The sequence below is a fragment of the Salmo salar genome, chromosome 01, assembly GCF_965601325.2.
Source record: "Salmo salar chromosome 01, fSalSal1, whole genome shotgun sequence".
Lineage (NCBI taxonomy): Eukaryota > Metazoa > Chordata > Actinopteri > Salmoniformes > Salmonidae > Salmo > Salmo salar.
The window spans coordinates 83,138,161-83,157,299 of record NC_138291.1 but is presented as its reverse complement, the minus strand read 5'-3'; the positions used below and the strand labels follow the sequence as shown (position 1 = coordinate 83,157,299).

The following is a 19,139-nucleotide window of genomic DNA, read 5'->3' as shown; positions in this document are numbered from 1 at the left end:
TTTGTGCATATGGACCATTTCTGGGATCTTTTATTTCAGCTCATGAAACATGGGACCAACACTTTACATGTTTTTATATTTTTGTTCAGTGTAGAATTGAATGCAAGTAAAACTAAGTACAGTGCATTTGAAAAGTATTCAGACCCCTTGACCTTTTCTACATGTTGTTACATTACAGCGTTATTCTAAAATGTATTAAATAAAACATTTTCCTCATCCATCTACACACAATACCCCATAATGACAAAGCGAAAACAGGTTTTTAGAAATGTTTGCAAATGTATTAAAAATATAAAACAGACATACCTTATTTACACAAGTATTCAGACCTTTGCTATGAGACTCGAAATTGAGCTCAGGTGCATCTTGTTTACATTGATTATCTTTGAGATGTTTCTACAACTTGATTGGAGTCCACCTGTGGTAAAGTCAATTGATTGGACATGATTTGGAAAGGCACACACCTGTCTATAAAAGTGCATGTCAGAGCAAAAACCAAGCCATGAGGTCGAAGGAATTCTTTGTAGAGCTCCGAGACAGGATTGTGTCGAGGCACAGATCTGGAGAAGGGTACTAAAAAATGCAGCATTGAAGGTCCCCAAGAACACAGTGACCTCCATCATTCTTAAATGGAAGCGGTTTGGAAACAACAAGACTACCTAGAGCTGGCTGCCCGGCCAAACTGAGCAATCGGCGGAAAAGGGCCTTGGTCAGGGAGGTGACCAAGAACCCGATGGTCATTCTGACAGAGCTCCAGAGTTCCTCTGTGGAGATGGGATAACCTTCCAGAAGGACAACCATCTCTGCAGAACTCCACCAATCAGGCCTTTATGGCAGAGTGGCCAGACGGAAGACATTCCTCAGTAAAAGGCACATGACAGCCCGTTTGGAGTTTGCCAAAAGGCACCTGGAAGAAACCTGGCACCTTCCCACCGCAAAGCATGGTGGTGGCAGCATCATGCTGTGGGGATGTTCTTCAGCGAAAGGGACTGGGAGACTAGTCAGGATCGAAGGAAAGATGAACGGAGCAAAGAACAGAGAGATCCTTGATGAAAACCTGCTCCAGAGCGCTCAGGAACTCAGACTGGGGTAAGGTTCACCTTCAGACTGGTCAACGACCCTTAGCTCACAGCCAAGAAAACACAGGAGAGGCTTCGGGACAAGTCTCTGAATGTGCTTGAGTAGCCCAGCCAGAGCCCGGACTTGAACCCAATCGAAAATCTCTGGAGAGACCTGAAAATAGCTGTGCAGCGAACCTCCCCATCCAATGTGACTGTCACAAACCTCTTTGTCAGAAGATATGTTGAAATCGCTGTCGGAAAAAGTGGACCAATATGCAGCGGATTGCGTGCTCATCATCATTTATTTTCAATGTGAACACGAGGAAAAAACAAACAAAACTCACGACAGGAACAGTGTAGCGGGCTAAACAAAAGCAGTGCTAACATACAACTACCCACAAGTGACAAACAAAACACACACCTACTTATAGGACTCCCAATCAGAAGCAACTAGAAACACCTGCCTCCAATTGAGAGTCCAGCAACCAAATCTGCACATAGAAAACTTAACCTAGAACCTACTCATATTAAAACATACACCACAAAACCCCGGAACACATACATAACACACCCCTCTAAGCAATACACAACAAACCCCCACCATACAAAACAAACATACCTCTGCCACGCCCTGACCAAATAATACAAATAATCCTCTATACTGGTCAGGACATGACAGTGACAGAGCTTGAGAGGATCTGCAGAGAAGAATGGGAGAAACTCCCCAAATACAGGTGTGCCAAGCTTGTAGCATCATACCCAAGAAAACTTGAGGCTGTAATCGATGCCAAAGGTGCAAAGTACTGAGTAAAGGATCTGAATAGTTACAGTTGAAGTCGGAAGTTTACATACACTTATGTTGGAGTCATTAAAACTCGTTTTTCAACAACTCCACAAAATTCTTGTTTACAAACCAGTTTTAGCAAGTCGGTCAGGACATCTACTTTGTTCATGACACAAGTAATTTTTCCAACAATTGTTTACAGTCAGATTATTTCACTTATAATTCACTGTATCACAATTCCAGTGGGTCAGAACTTTACATACACCAAGTAGACTGTGCCTTTAAACAGCTTGGAAAATTCCAGAAAATGATGTCATGGCTTTAGAAGCTTCTGATAGGCTAATTGACATCATTTGAGTCAATTGGAGGTGTACCTGTGGATGTATTTCAAGGCCTACCTTCAAACTCAGTACCTCTTTGCTTGACATCATGGGAAATCAAAAGAAATCAGCCAAGACCTCAGAAAAGAATTGAGGACCTCCACAAGTCTGGTTCATCCTTGGGAGCAATTTCCAAATGCCTGAAGGTACCACGTTCCTCTGTACAAACAATAGTACGAATGTATAAACACCCTGGGACCACGCAGCCGTCATGCCGCTCAGGAAGGAGACTCCTAGAGATGAACGTACTTTGGTGCGAAAAGTGCAAATCAATCCTAGAACAACAGCAAAGGACCTTGTAAAGATGCTGGAGGAAATAGGTACAAAACTATCTATATCCACAGTAAAACGAGTCCCATATCGACATAACCTGAAAGGCCGCTCAGCAAGGAAGAAGCCACTGCTCCAAAACCGCCATAAAAAAGCCAAACTACGTTTTGCAACTGCACATGGGGACAAAGATCATACTTTTAGGAGAACTGTCCTCTGGTCTGATGAAACAAAAATAGAACTGTTTGGCCATAATGACCATCGTTATGTTTGGAGGAAAAAGGGGGAGGCTTGCAAGCCGAAGAACACCATCCCAACCGTGAAGCATGGAGGTGGCAGCATCATGTTGTGGGGGTGCTTGCTGCAGGAGGTTCTGGTGCACTTCACAAAATAGATGGCATCTTGAGGAAGGAAAATTATGTGGATATATTGAAGCAACATCTCATGACATCAATCAGGAAGTTAAAGCTTGGTCGCAAATGGGTCTTCCAAATGGACAATGACCCCAAGCATACTTCCAAAGTTGTGGCAAAATATCTTAAGGACAACAAAGTCAAGGTATTGGAGTGGCCATCACAAAGCCCTGACCTCAATCCTATAGAATATTTGTGGGCAGAACTGAAAAAGTGTGTGCGAGCAAGGAGGCCTACAAACCTGACTCAGTTACACAAGCTCTGTCAGGTGGAATGGGCCAAAATTCACCCATCTAATTGTGGGAAGCTTGTGGAAGGCTACCCAAAATGTTTGCCCCAAGTTAAACAATTTAAAGGCAATGCTACCAAATACTAATTGAGTGTATGTAAACTTCTGACCCACTGGGAATGTGATGAAAGAAATAAAAGCTGAAATAAATAATTCTCTGTACTACTATTCTGACATTTCACATTCTTAAAATAAAGTGGTGATCCTAACTGACCTAAAACAGGGAATTTTTACTAGGATTAAATGTCAGGAATTGTGAAAAACTGAGTTTAAATGTACTTGGCTAAAGTGTATGTAAACTTCCGACTTCAACTGTATGTAAATGGGGTATTTCAGTTTTTCTAAATTTCTAAAAACCTATTTTTGCTTTGTCATTATGGGATATTGTGTGTAGATTGACGAGGATTTGTATTTATTTAATCCATTTTAGAATAAGGCTGTAACGTATCAAAATGTGGAAGAAGTTGAGGGGTCTGAATACTTTCCGAAAGCACTGTATATGTTCTTCTCTAGAGCTCATGAAAATAACTCTGATTTAAGCATATGTACTTTGGATGGTGCCCATACTGACCGTGTCCGTGCTTACAAATATCTGGGCATCTAGATAGATTAAAAGCTGTATTTTAAAAAGCATATTGATGAATTAGTTAAGAAGTTGAGAATAAAAATGGACTTCTATAGAAATCGGTCATGCCTCTCTCTTAATAGTAGAAAGCAGATTATTCGGTCGACGTTCCTACCAGTTATGACTATGGTGACAACTTCTATTGTATATGAACGCAGCTGACACTTCATTGAATATTAAGTTTATCATAGTGAACTGCCAGTTCTTGACTTGGTCAGGAGCTCACTGGAGCTGATGATGTTGATATGTACAGTACATTTAGATTATTCCATCTTACTGCTAAATGTCTCTCTGTGAACATGAACTGATCACTGAATGTCTTTCTTTAGCACCATAACATCCCTAACAAGCATGACCCTGTTCATACAGTTGTATCTTAATGTGGAGTAAATTATCATCACACACACACGGAGTCTTAACGCGCCACGTTTCTCACGGGAGGAGAAAGGAGTGGTCACAAACCAACGCTCAGCGTATCTGAACTAAAATAGCCCCACTCTCTCTCTCTCCGCCCCAGACAGTCCAGCCCTCCTTACAGTCCTTCTCACTTCACCTTGCTAATTTGAACAAGGCTTTATTTTGCTGTTTGTCAGCAGCTGAACTGTAGCGGGGTTGTTAGGCCTCTCCCATGGCTAATTAGGGGACCAATGCTAGCATTCATGGCCCAGCGCGGAGCCCCGTTCTGGGGGAGGCCGTGGCCGCGCTGTCCCTCCTGGCAGCCAGCTCCTGGCACCTCCAAGGCCCTGCGGCCGCCATATTAAGTGACTGCTGAAATTCATGGCCCTGCCTGCCTGCGCTGTGCTGGGCTGCCCAAGGTAGGGGTGTGGGTTACTGTGTGTGTTGGGGAGAATGGGGGTGGGGGTTACCAATGACAACGCATGCTTTCTCAAACACCCTAGAGCAGGAACGACACATTAGTAAATACTGTGGCTACACTATTTCTTTATTTACTACTGGGAGGTGAGACGTGAGCAATTATACACAAAGTATGGAAGTGTGTGGTGTGTGTGTACGCAATATACTGAATGTTATGTATGCATTTTTACGTGTGTCAGTTGGTGTGTGTGAACTCATATCTTATTCACATACACACTGCGCAGGGAGGTGTGTATATGAGGGCAGAACAGCCATCCTCCTTTCTGAGCGGTTTTGTTTGAAGGGATTAGTCTTAATAAAATGGCAATGTGAAATCATCCAACTAATATTTCATGCTGGGGGTAATGCATGGAGCAGAACAGCCTGCTTGACTTGTCCCGTGATATGATTAGTCCATGGGGAATAGGTTGGTTAATACACCCTCTGTACTGTCCTGCATGGGTCTCTCTGTGTGTGTGTGTGTGTGTGTGTGTGTGTGTGTGTGTGTGTGTGTGTGTGTGTGTGTGTGTGTGGTGTGTGTGGAGAAACAGAGACTAATGACATGAATAAGCTAAACATGAATGAGTAACTCACATCTCCGTGTATGTGATGTGTAGTTACACTATCCACAGTTTTCTAATGTATTAGGACTGATGAAGATTACATCAATTACAAAGGGTAATTCTCCTGAGAAAATATAGTGTGCTTGCTTCAGCTGTCCAAAATCATGTTGTATTTACAAGGGACATGCAGCAGCAGTGATGGAAAAAGTACCCAATTGTCAAAAGTAAAGATACCTTAATAGAAGTCAAGCAGTAAAATACTACTTCAGTACAAGTCTAAAAGTATTAGATTTAAAATATGCTTAAGTATCAAAAGTAAATGTAATTGCTAAAATATACTTAAGTATCAAAAGTAAAAGTATAAATCATCATAATTCCTTATATGACGCAAACCAGATGGCACCATTAATTTACGGATAGCCAGGGGCACACACACCAACACTCAGACATCATTTACAACCTAAGCATTTGTGTTTAGTGAGTCTGCCAGATCAGAGGCTGTAAGGATGACCAGGGATGTTCTCTTGATAAGTGCGTGAATTGGACCATTTTCCTGTCCTGCTAAGCATTCAAAATGTAACGTACTTTTGGGTGTCAGGGAAAATATATGTAATGAGTAAAAAGTACATTACTTTCTTTAGGAATGTTGTGGAGTAAAAGCAAAAGTTATCCCCAAAAAACGTATAGTAAAGTAAAGTACAGATACCCAAACAATCTACTTAAGTAGTACTTTAAAGTAATTTTACTTAAGTACTTTACACCACTGCTATACAGTAAGTTGGGCACCAGGGTTTTTGACATAAACCTGCAAGTGGCCATCTGTTTTCATATCATGAGTAGGACCCTGAGTTTTCCTGACCAAGTGAGAAGACTGTAGCTAGGACCCCAAGTTAATCCTGGCTGGGTCAGGAAAAACTCCTGTCCCTAGCCAACGGCTACGCACAATGTAACTCCTGCACCAGTAAGTTACTGTATACAGTGCTTTTTTCCCCTTTTTTTTACATTACAGCCTTATTCTAAAATGTATCAAATATTTTTTCCCCTCATCAATCTACACACAACACCCCATAATAACAAAGCGAAAACAGGTTATTTGATTATTATTATTTTTTTTAATTCAGACCCCCTTCACTATGAGACTCGAAATTGAGCTCAGGTGCATCCTGTTTCCATTGATCAACATTGAGATGTTTCTACAACTTGATTGGAGTCTACCTGTGGTAAATTCAATTGATTGGACATGACACACCTGTCTATATAAGGTCCCACTGTTGACAGTGCATGTCAGAGCAAAAACCAAGCCATGAGGTCAACGGAATTGTCTGCAGAGCGCCGAGACAGGATTATGTCGAGGCACAGATCTGGGGAAGGGTACCAAAACATTTATGCAGCATTGAAGGTCCCCAAGAACACAGTGGCCTCCATCATTCTTAAGTGGAAGATGTTTGGAACCAACAAGACTCTTCCTAGAGCTGGCCACCTTGCCAAACTGAGCAATCGGGGGAGAAGGGCCTTGGTCAAGGAGGTGACCAAGAACCAGATGGTCTCTCGGTGGTAACGATGGTCACTCTGACAGAGCAACACAGGAGTGGCTTCGGGACAAGTCTCTGAATGTCCTTGAGTTAGAGCTCGGACTTGAACCCGATCGAATATCTCTGGAGAGACCTGAAAATAGCTATGCAGCAACACTCCCCATCCAACCAGACAGATCTTGAGAGGATCTGGGAGAAACTGATTGGACATGGTTCACGCTTTCAGTTTTCGAGCAAAACACTGAATTTAACCATGGCAAGGAGAATATGGCAGAATACAAACAGAGTGGTCATTCCATCCGCGAGGCAATCAAACAGGCAAAACGTCAGTATAGAGACAGAGTGGAGTCGCAATTCAACGGCTCAGACACAAGATGTACGTGGCAAGGTCTACAGACAATCATGGACTACAAAAGGAAAACCAGCGACGTCGCAGACACTGACGTCTTGCTTCCGGACAAGCTGAACACTTTCTTTGCCTGCTTTGAGGATAACACAGTGCCACCAACGCGGCCAGCTACCAAGGACTGTGGGCTCTCCTTCTCTGTGGCCGACATGAGTAAAACGTTTAAATACGTTAACCCTCGCAAGGCTGCCGGCCCAGACGGATCCCTAGCCGCGTCCTCAGAGCATGCGCAGACAAGCTGGCTGGTGTGTTTACGGACATATTCAATCTCTCCCTATCCCAGTCTGCTGTCTCCACATGCTTCAAGGTGGTCACCATTGTTCCTGTACCCAAGAAAGCAAAGGTAACGGAACTAAATGACTATCGCCCCGTAAGACTCACTTCTGTCATCATAAAGTGCTTTGAGAGACTAGTCAAGAATCATATCACCTCCACCTTACCTGTCACCCTAGACACACTTCAATTTGCTTACCGCCCCAATAGGTCCATAGACGATGCAATCGCCATCACATTTGGACAAGAGGAATACCTATGTAAGAATTCTGTTAATTGACTATAGCTCAGCATTCAACAACATAGTACATAGTATAGTAACATAGGAAGCTCATCATTAAGTGAGGCCCTGGGTCTGAACCCCGCCCTGTGCAATTGGGTCATGGACTTCCTGACAGGCCGCCCCCAGGTGGTGAAGGTAGGAAACAACTCCTCCACTTCTCTGATCCTCAACACTGGGGTACCACAAGGGTGCATGCTCAGCCCCCTCCTGTACTCCCTGTTCACCCATGACTGCGTGGCCATGCACGCCTCCAAGTCAAGAGGCTGAAGAAATTTGGCTTGTCACCTAAAACCCTTACAAACCTTTACAGATGCACAATTGAGAGCATCCTGTCGGGCTGTATCAACGCCTGGTATGGCAATTGCACCGCCAACAACCACAGGACTTTAATAATGTCACTTGAATCATGTTTACATACCTTGCATTACTCATCTCATACTGTATGTATATACTGTATTCTATACTATCTACTGTATCTTAGTCTATGCCACTCTGACATTGCTCGTCCATATATTTATACATTCTTAATTCCTTTACTTAGATTTGTGTTTATTAGGTATTTGCTGTGAAATTGATATATAATACTTGTTAGATATTGCTACACTGTCGGAACTAGAAGCACAAGCATTTTGATACACCCACAATAACATCTGCTAAACACGTGTATGTGACCAATAAAATACAGGTGTGCCAAGCTTGTAGCGTCATACCCAAGAAGACTTGGGTAATCGCTGCCAAAGGTGCTTCAACAAAGTACTGAGTAAAGGGTTTGAATACTAATGTAAATGTGATATTTCCAGTTTCATGTTTAATAAATGTGCAAACATTTCCAAAAACCTGTTTTTGCTTTGTCATTATGGGGTATTGTGTGTAGATTGAAGAGACATTTTTTTTATATACATTTTAGAATAAGGCTGTAACGTATAAGGGATTTGAATACTTTCCGAATGCACTGTATATAATTCATACAGTAGCATAATTAACAGGTGAAGATTACAGCTGTAAGCAGTTGGCAAGGAGACACAGGAAAGACGTGTGTTTGCTGATTATTGTAGGCGTAACTCATTATACCAGTAGCGTGTGTACGTGCATGAAATTATGCTGTAAGTACACCTGCTGTTATATCAACAGGACAATTGGGGTCGAACGTAACATCAGCATTCTACAACTCCCTCTTGACTTCCGGAAATTAGTTCTCATCAGCACACAAACACACACAAGATGATGTAGTTAGAGACATGTGCACCAGTACCTGTACCTGATAGTGTTTACAACTACCTACTGTATGTAACATTTGTCTCTCTTAATAATACATGGATTGTACAGAAAAGCCCCAAACAACAATTTGATCAGTTACATTTTGGGATGCTCCTGGATAAAAGCAGAGAGGCACTGAGAGTCTGGAAATGTACCCTGTTATATAGGAACTCAATGGCAGTCAGTCAAAGTGACACTGACAGAGACGGAAAGAAACATTTGTTTATTGTTGTGCTAAACAGGGATCATCTGGAAAAGAAACCTCAGCATTGACTTGACTCGCTGTCATAATAAAGGGGGGAAAAACAGGGTGATTGGAAATATGGAGTTGAAGACTAAGGTAAATAGATAACCCCGTCACCTCAAAAATAGTAGCAGAAGAAGAGGTCCAGAGTCAGAGAGGACAAGCTTGACCCCATTTTAGTCTTTAGGGGAAACACCCCCACTACACTACATTGAAAAAAAATCAACAGCTCAAACAAGGACCATTCCACATGGCAGCCTAATGAAAATATGTGCGTAGAATTAGTGAGATGTGTGTCTAGAGAAAATGAGTGTGAAAGTGTGTGTAGACTGTGTGTACAGTGTGTGGGGATTATTTGCCACTGAGCTGTGGGGACTGCGTTTCTGCGGTGTATAATGTGTGTGTGTGTGTGTGTTTTATGCTGTGGTGTTTGACTAATAGACAGGCTGAAGGTGGGTCTGGACTCCTGATGGCTGTGGCAGACACCGGGGAATACACCCTGAGCATGAAAAGAGGAGAGGAGGAAGAGACGAGAAAAGAGGAGAGGAGAAGGAGAGGAGACGAGAAAAGAGGAGAGGAGAAGGAGAGGAGACGAGAAAAGAGGAGAGGAGAAGGAGAGGAGACGAGAAAAGAGGAGAGGAGAAGGAGAGGAGACCAGAAAAGAGGAGAGGAGAAGGAGAGGAGACCAGAAAAAAAGGGGAATGGGGGGGGGTGCAGTTAATAACATTACAGAACAACAGTGTTACAAAAGAAACTACCCCTGCAGCTCCACGCTCAAATGATTATATTTACAAAGTAGAAAGACAGATCTTTTCCTCCTCATAACAGGCTTCAGTCAGACAGCATCAAGGCTATTTCAGCAGCCCGCCTGCCACCTGTCGTGCTGCACTGCACTGCGCTCCCCTCTCAGAACCGAGACAAACTTTCCACAAAAACAAAAGGCCGTTCCCGCTCGTCTTTTATGACACCCAAGGCAAATAGAGCTGTGGATTTTCCAACGGGAGCCTAAGTGACGGGCCTGGGAGAAAAACACTGGAATAGTTGTGTCACTAAGCGGTCTGTCTCTCTCCGTCTCTCTCTCCTACTTTAGAGACATTGGTTACATTTTTACCTGACTAACTCATCCGGAATGACAATTCTGCTGTGGCTAGAGGTAAAATACATTGGCTGTACCTCAAATAACACCATTAGTTTGGGATAGAGCCATTATTTCTTTGTATCTGGCTCTGGCTAAAAGTAGTGCACTACATAGGTAATAACTAGATGTCCTTATTCTAAGAATGAGTAAGGAGAAAGAGAAAAGGCCAAAAAAGGAAGTAGATGTGTTTTTATGACATCCTCTGTGAGTCAGCAGTCCCATAGCTCTACCCAGGATTCATAGGGACATTTGGACCTGATATTGACAGTTAGGGGTAACAATGGCTGACTTACTGGAAGATGGTCCAGAAACAGAGGGGCTTATCAGCCAGTACATATGGAGATAATATCCAACTGACATGACTGAAATTCAACTGTAATGAGACAAAGAGAAAATGCAGTAGAATGTTTGGCTAAAACATAGAATGAACATGCTTAGAGGGCTTGGAAGTGATCAGGCCTACTTATTACCTAACCATCAATGGTGGCAAAAACAAATGCCCCTAAAATTCGATCTCTCAAGGACATCATTCTGTCAACTAGAGTTTCAATGTTACATCAGAGACGCTGGGACTTTCCTCCCACACACATTAGACCTGTTTCCTAATCAGCCACACAGTCAGTCAGGGAAAACTTTGGGCCATGGTAATGTCAGAGGAGGATATTAGATCTGGCTATGATACAGTTGCTTAGCGACTGCTTCACACCGTTTCAGACTGACGTATGACTCTATATGTATTGCGATTCAATACTGTGATTTTATTAAGATTACATGGTCCAAACATATTGCTCACCATATGTCTGCTGTAGAGGGACAAGAGAGAGCCATGAGAAAATGATTTTGCTGAAAACAAATTGGCTCCTTATTTAAAAAGAAGACGGAGAACAAGAAATTAAGGAAAAACACTGGAATTTTGGTGCAGATAGAGCAAACTAAGGCCAAAATATTATTGCGATACTGTCAAAACGATACGACAGAGTATTTATTGTCAAAAATAATATTCAGATATGTAACTGCATCGATTTCCCCCCCCATCACTAGAATTATTGTGGTATGTCAATACTGTAGCTGTTGATCAGTCTGAAAACCCAGCACCGAGCTTCTGCTTCACGGCAACCAAAAACACTTCATTGCACCAAAGCGATACATTGCTCTGTATAGCTCTTGCTCCATTAATCTTTCCTCGATTCCTCCCATCCTCTCTCCTCGCCTCCTTCTCAAAACTGAAGAAAGTCAGAGTGGAGGAACTTTGGACCTTCTAGTCAAATATGATTGAGAAGGAAGCAAAGAGAGAGGACGCAATGAAGTCCCTTCCATAACCCCTCATCTTGAAGTACAGAGACAATTCAGCAACTCTTGGAGGACAATGGAAGTGAATAAAAAAAGCTTATTTATTGGTCAAAGTTTCAGCTTTTCGCCACCTTCAGAGTTTTTTCTACAACTGCCATTGTCCTCCAAGAGTTGCTGAATCTCCTTTTTACTTCAGGTTGCTCCTCAATTCATGCACCTTGGTTGGAGAGGGTTACGCCAGTGCTCCCTTCCCATAACCACTCATCTTCACAGGGTCAGAAGGGGTCAACTCAAGAATACCTCCTCTAACCCCTCATCTTTAGGTCCTGTTGTCGACCAGGAGAAAATCAAGGCCGTTCTCACTGCAATAAAGGTCAAGCTGTTTGAAAACCCACCACAGAGCAACTGCGCAGCAACCAAAAACACTTAAATGTGCCAAAGCACATTACTCTGTATGGCTCCTTCACAAGTTATCTTTACTCGATTCCTCCCATCCACTCTTCTTGCCTCCTTTTCAAAACCCATTGTAGAAGAAGGTAAAAGAGTGAAAGGCCCTTGAGTGAAGGGCTCTGGACCTTCTACTCCAAACTATGATTCAGAAGGAAGCGAGGTGAGAGGATGCAATGAATCACAGAAAGACAACTTGAGAAAGAATCCTTTTCAATCTATTAATAAACATAATCTCCATGCAGAACACAGGAAACCAGCACAACCAGTCTCAGTCATTAATGTAGCATAACGTCAACCTACATCCCGTTCACCGACTGACCTTTTAACCCCCTGGATTGCTTTTCAAAATATTTTCAATACTTCTGTGTACCCCATGTCCCACCAATACGTATGTATTTTGAGGAGGGCCCTCAAGATATTCCTAAATTCTGACTACACAACATACTCAGTGGCCTACCAAACCCTACAGATAAAACTGTTGCAGCAGAGACCTTAAATGTGCAGAGTTCAAGCGAATTCTCCAGCTGGCTGCCACCTACAAGGGACCGGGAGTAAGGACAAAGCAGGGCAGGCAACTACGGGTGATAAGATGTAACACTGGATTCCAATACCATCATTAGTTAGGTTTTTAAACAGACACTAAATATAGTTTTTGTTAATGTGTTTCTCATTTAATCATGTTCTTGTATCTTATGTGAGCAGGACATTTTATTCATCACAAACTCCCAAAGTGCTCCATTGGAATATGTATTTGTGTAAATAAAACCCACAGACTCTAATTTGAGTAAATGTTTTCAGATAGTCGTCCTCTCTTCCAGTGCCTCATCAAAGGAAGGTTAGGAGGCAGGTCTGATCTGCTCTGTGCTGTGCCAAGCCCAGACTGACTGACTCACAGCAGTGTGGGAAGGCTACAGAATGTACTACTCAGGAAACAGTCATAACTAACATTTGAGGAGGTTTAGGTGAGGTTTTCAAGAGAAGTGTTTTGTACCGTGTTATATAAAAATACTTACCCTAGAGGTATCTAAGTAATGCAGAAGAGGCATGGCATATTGTTTGATTGGCAGACGCCAAAAGGAATGGAGAAACTCTACAGACGTTATAAAATAGACTTGCATACGCCCTTACACTCTCATTCTCTCTGACAGACACACTTACCCTGCTGCACAAAAAGTCTAAAAGCCCTTGGGGCTATAAGATTCTATCTGCACAAAGCATAGTTCTGAGATATTGAGCATCAAAGTTTTCACATCCCAGATCTCAGAACTGTTTTGTAGTGAATTCCTATTTCATAACCCATAAAGGTCCTCGTCTTAAAGGTACCTAACATGCAGAGTATCAAAATCTTGTGTATTTGTAAATCTGTTTTATTAGGTCTTATGGCTCTGAAATATCAATCTGGACCTGGCACTTCTGAATTAGACATGTTCAGTTTTTATGAAAACTGTAGCTATTTGAATACACAAATGATAGAATAACACTATTTTACCAAGATAGAGTCAGAACACATCATCAAATACTAAGATCAACAGACGAATTACTGTCATGACTGAACAATGACATGACATCATTTACTTTCAGATTTCTGACAGTGTTGTTGTTTTCTTGCGTGACATTATTGCTGGCTAGATTAACCTAGACCATACTTCGAGGGAGATGGCATAGACATGTATTCCGAATGGTCCGTTTGTATTTGCTCAGGCTTGTGACTGGCTTGCAGATAGAACCTTATAGCGGCAAATTCAAATGGGTTTATGCAGAGAGAACTTTCTAAAATCTAACTTCATAGACATATGAAGAACCATCTAAAAATCATGTATATATGACTAACTCGTTTATGACAAAAATGTCAGATAGAACCTTATAGTCCCAAGGTCTCAAAACTCTTAGTCACACAACCACCACCACCACGACACACACACACACACACACACACACACACACACACACACACACACACACACACACACACACACACACACACACACACACACACCCCCCCCCCCCCCCCCCCCCCCCCCCTATATTTCTGCACAGTCCTGTACTCACATGTATGTTCCTGAGTTTCTTCTTGCCTCTCTCCAGCCTGCTGAGGAGTCTGTGGTGCTGCTGCTCTCTGGGCGCCGACTGCATCAGACGGTCGTCAACGGATACAGTCTTCCTCAGAGCCGCCCGCTCACCCGCTGTCTCTCCCTCACCCGCTGCTGTTGCTGTCTCACCCAGGGGGAGGCTTCTCACACCCGGGGCCGGTGCTGGGGTTGGGGCCTGGGCTGATGATATGGGAGATGGCTCTGTTCTGTCGAAGTCCCGCTGCACTGAGCCTGGACAACAGAAACCAGAGATGCACCACTGATAACCTACACCAGCATAGACAAAGAGAGATAGTATACAATGCCACACACACACACACGCGCACACACACATGCATACGCCCGCACACACACACATTCAGAAAGCAATGGCACACAAAAAGAAAATATATAGAGATCAATAGACAATTAGAGAGAAAGAGAAAAGGAAAGAACTGAAGGAATACAAGTGAACATATTGTGTGGGAGTGAATTGCTCCTTTGGCACCGTCTTAGATAGAACACCAGGATTAATAGTCTCACTTTGTCTGCAAACAAACAAAACTTAACTGGTCTCTGGTCACCTCAAAGATATGTGCAATCACAAGCAAACACCTCAAACACACACACACACATTTAATCTGCTGTCCTCCTCTCTTCCCAGCTGTCAGGTGAGGCGGTTTCATCTTTCTCTCTGCTCAGTGTGTCTGTCTGCTGTTGTGTGTGTGTGTGTGTGTGTGTGTGTGTGTGTGTGTGTGTGTGTGTGTGTGTGTGTGTGTGTGTGTGTGTGTGTGTGTGTGTGTGTGTGTGTGTGTGTGTGTGACACAAACAAGCACGCACACCTATACACACACACACAGGAACAATATCAATTGCATACTCCTTGCGTCCTCTCTCCTTGTCTCCTCCTCAAAACTCATTGGATGAGAATGCCAGAGGTCCCTCCCCTCTGACCTTCTCCTCAAATATGGTATGTGGAGGCGGCGAGATGAGAGGATGCGAGGAGTACGCAAGTGAGATCATCCCATACACACATATACACTCAAACTCAGCAGACACTAGCACACTTTTAAGCTGGTGTACTCAGACAGAAAACATGATCAAAGTCAAGAGACTTCATACCAGACTAATAGAAAAATAATTATACTTTAGACATTATGAAGAGATGTCACACACGCACAAATCTGCTGTCCTTCTCTCTTCCCTCCTTCAACTTTCTCAGGTGAGGCGGTTTCATTTTTCACTCTGCTCACTGTGTTTGTCTGTCGGCTGTTGCGAGTGTGTGAGTATGTTTATGTGATAAATGTGATAAACATACAGATACGGTTGTGTGTGTATGTATGTGTGCATGCAAGCGTGTGTCTGTGTGTGTCTGTGTGCACGCGAGTGTGGGTGTGTGTGTGCACGTGAGCGTAAGCGTGTGTGTGTGTGTCTGCGTGCACACAAGCGTGTGTGTGTGTGTCTGCAGTAGAATGTATCAGGCTCGTCTCATGGGCTAGCTCAACACCTGAGAGCAGCTCTGTACTGGCAGAATGACAGAAGCCCTAACCAGCCCATTAAATCTGCATGAAGGCCTCATTCAGCCTATACGCCACCCTTTTATTATTAGAACTACCATTCAAAGCCAATATTAGCTCAGACTTAAGGATATCCCACATACGTCTGGCCAATATGTACAAAATATCATATCACAGTATTTTTCTCTTTTTTGAAGGTAGGACGGTATTTGGCGTTTCTGAATAATAAAAGTTCTAAATATGCTTTATTGGTAGTTCATGGCAACAAATGAAAATCGAAGTGGTTTTAGTGGGCTTTCTCCATTCTGATTGCTTTATACTGTTCAACCAAACTTCAACCCAAAATAATAGGAGCACAAAACTGACAGTGAACTAGTCCTATTTGTAGAACATTAAGTAGGAATCAAAATCCTATTTTGTAGCCTCAAACTCCGGTACTCGAGCAATGGTTTCCATTTGCACAGTTATTTGTTCACTTCAAGCATTCAATTGCATCATTTTCAAACATTTCTTAATTTCCTGCACTAATTTGTTATTGTCTACCCACTGTCACGTTTCTTTTGTCTTTGTATGCCTCTATTTTGTAAAAATAATTGTACAAAATATATTTTATTAGAATAATTATCCTGACTGTTTCTTTTTCGGCTTCAATTGCAGATCTTACATTCGCCACTAGGAGTAGTCGGCCGATTTCCAGGGGTCTATTTGGCAAGCTTGCCCTCCCGAAGTTGTTGACTTGTCATCCTAGAAAATGTCCAGCTGCAGATTATGCACGCTGAGGCTGTCTGTTCTGCAAACCTCAAAGCGCATGCGTATCAGATGGTACAGTATGTGCGCACATTTGTTGGTCGCCTGAGTCAGTAGCTTTGTTCCAGGGCATCAGCGTACTACGCACATACCAGTCGGCGCACTAGCTCTTGCCCAGGCCGTTATGTTAACCACTGTTGCTTGTGCAGCTAGCAAAGATTTTTATAAGTAAACCAAGATAGACCACAGCCTGTCGTTTCCAATGGGAACAAATTAGTCATAATGGGCAGAACAAGCAAGGAGGTGGGCAGAGCCAAGCACAAGCAAGCGAGATCCTATTTGCCTGTTATGACATGTATCTGCATATTTCCGTTCCCTATATTTCCATTGGGGAACGCCTACTCTGTGAAGTGCGCGTGTGCAATAACTCAATTTGCAATCCTTCTAAACAGTGCAATTTCTTACAACTTTGGCAAATGGGCAAAGTCTACAAAACTTAGTCCACTCTGCTCAAAACAGATTCTAGTTTTGGGAACAGAAAACTGTATTGAGATCAAAAGTTTCATCGATGAGAAAATTTGCTACCATATTTGGTAGTGAGTGGAAACGCTAAGCGGATGCTTCACATTTATACATCCGGTGAAATATCGGTCTCATTGTTCTATCTGTGTAGCTATTACACACTAGCTAGTTAGCACGTTTACACTAGCTAGCTAGTACCCAAGCTAGTGCACATTAGCTATCTAGCAGCCTGGTACACACTAGCTAGCTTGTACACACTAGCTGTAGTACACACTAACTGTAGTACACACTAGCTGTAGTACACACTAGCTAGTACCTAGCTTCTAATTCTAAATGTAATTTCAACACCAGTGCTGTTGGTGGTGGTAAGGCACCATTTGACCTGTCTGAGCTTTTATGTCTCACAGTGTCTGTATCCTGAGAATGTATCTGCTGGATCAGTACTCAGCTGTTAGCAACTTCTTATTGGTGATAAAAATGGATTGATTGCTATAATTGTTTTAGTCATTAGTGAATTATTTAATGTAAAAAATATATTAAATCATGAAAATACCGTTATAGAATGTCCATTAAAAACTCAAACCAGAGCTTGAATGAATACCGCTATCTTTTTTTTAACGGTTTACCGCCCAACCCAAATCCCACAGACACTCTGTTCATTGCAATATAGTGGGTATTACACATAATAATTCATATTTTATAGTAGTAAGATACAAAATAAAAATAAAACCCTATACAATTCCTATACTTAAATATACTTTGCTTAACTTTAAAATGGACACTTAACACCCAGTTTAGTCACACTTTATTTGGATAGTCTGGATTTTTCATCTCATAAAATCAACAAACTATTTGTTGATAAGCAACTGCTTGCTAACGTTACGGTAAGGTTTAGAATTAGGGTTAGGGTATGGGTCATGTTTAGGGCTAGGGTAAGGGTTAAGGTTAGGGTTGGAGGTAGGGTTAGGGTTAGTAGGGTTAGTGGAAATGTTACTGATAGTCTACAGATGGACTATCCAAATAAAGTATCATCTGGCACTTGCAACGCCAGGGTTGTGGGATCAATTCCCGGGGGACCAGTACCAGAATGTATGCATTCACTCCTGTAAGTCGCTCTGGATAAGAGTGTCTGCTAAATTAGTAAAATGTAATGTAAACTCATTCTATATACTCAAGTGACTATCATGTGCTTTACACTAGAGTACAATAGAGGCTGTGAGAACTATAGTTAAAAGCAGTGGGTGGCGTTGACACCCCGCAGGTGATCGCTGACAGATTGCGGCCAACATCTCAAATCAAATCAAATTTTATTTGTCACATACACATGGTTAGCAGATGTTAATGCGAGTGTAGCGAAATGCTTGTGCTTCTAGTTCCGACCATGCAGTAATATCTAACAAGTAATCTAACCTAACAATTTCACAACAACTACCTTATACACACAAGTGTAAAGGAATGAATAAGAATATGTACATCAAAATATATGAATGAGTGATGGGCGAACGGCATAGGCAAGATGCAGTAGATGGTATAGAGTATAGCATATACATGAGATGAGAAGAGTAATGTAGGGTATGTAAACATTGTATAAAGTGGCATTGTTTAAAGTGGCTAGTGATACATCTGCTTTTAGTCGTTAGTCTTTGCAGTGTGTTTTTTCCTATACATCTCTGGTTGGTATGTATACTGCTCTAGAGAGCTCTCCAGACAAATGTGTGTGTGTGTGTGTGTGTGTGTGTGTGTGTGTGTGTGTGTGTGTGTGTGTGTGTGCTGTGTGCTGTGCTGTGTGTGTGTGTGTGTGTGTGTGTGTGTGTTGTTGATGCAGAGAGCTCTCCAGACAAGTGTGTGTGTGTGTGTGTGTGTGTGTGTGTGTGTGTGTGTTGTTGCTATAGAGAGCTCTCCAGACGTGTGTGTGTGTTGTTGTTGTTGTTGTTGTTGCAGTAGAGAGTTCTACAGACCACACTGGTAGGCAACACTACTCATCAGAGGCCCCTGTAATTCAAGACCATCCGTCATCATATGACAGTTAACAGGTGCTCTAGTCTTACATAAGGCTAGGTAGTTTCTAAAGTACAGTCTGGAGGGGCTGGGGGAACCAATACCTCATGACCAGTATCTTCTTCAGGGGTGCAGGCTTTTGTTCCAGCACAGCATTAACACAACTGATTTCA

At 42.4% G+C, this 19,139-nt stretch overlaps 1 protein-coding gene across 3 annotated transcripts in view; it reads right to left on the bottom strand.

The window, feature by feature from the left end:
- ankfn1a (ankyrin repeat and fibronectin type III domain containing 1a) overlaps positions 1–19,139 on the bottom strand; it is a 234,714-nt gene that overhangs the window by 171,466 nt on the left and 44,109 nt on the right. For all 3 annotated transcript variants that reach the window (XM_045723336.2, XM_014212988.3, XM_045723338.2), the window contains exon 5: positions 14,163–14,434. In XM_045723336.2, the coding sequence (XP_045579292.1) occupies positions 14,163–14,434 (272 nt within the window). The remainder of the gene's footprint in view (positions 1–14,162; positions 14,435–19,139) is intronic.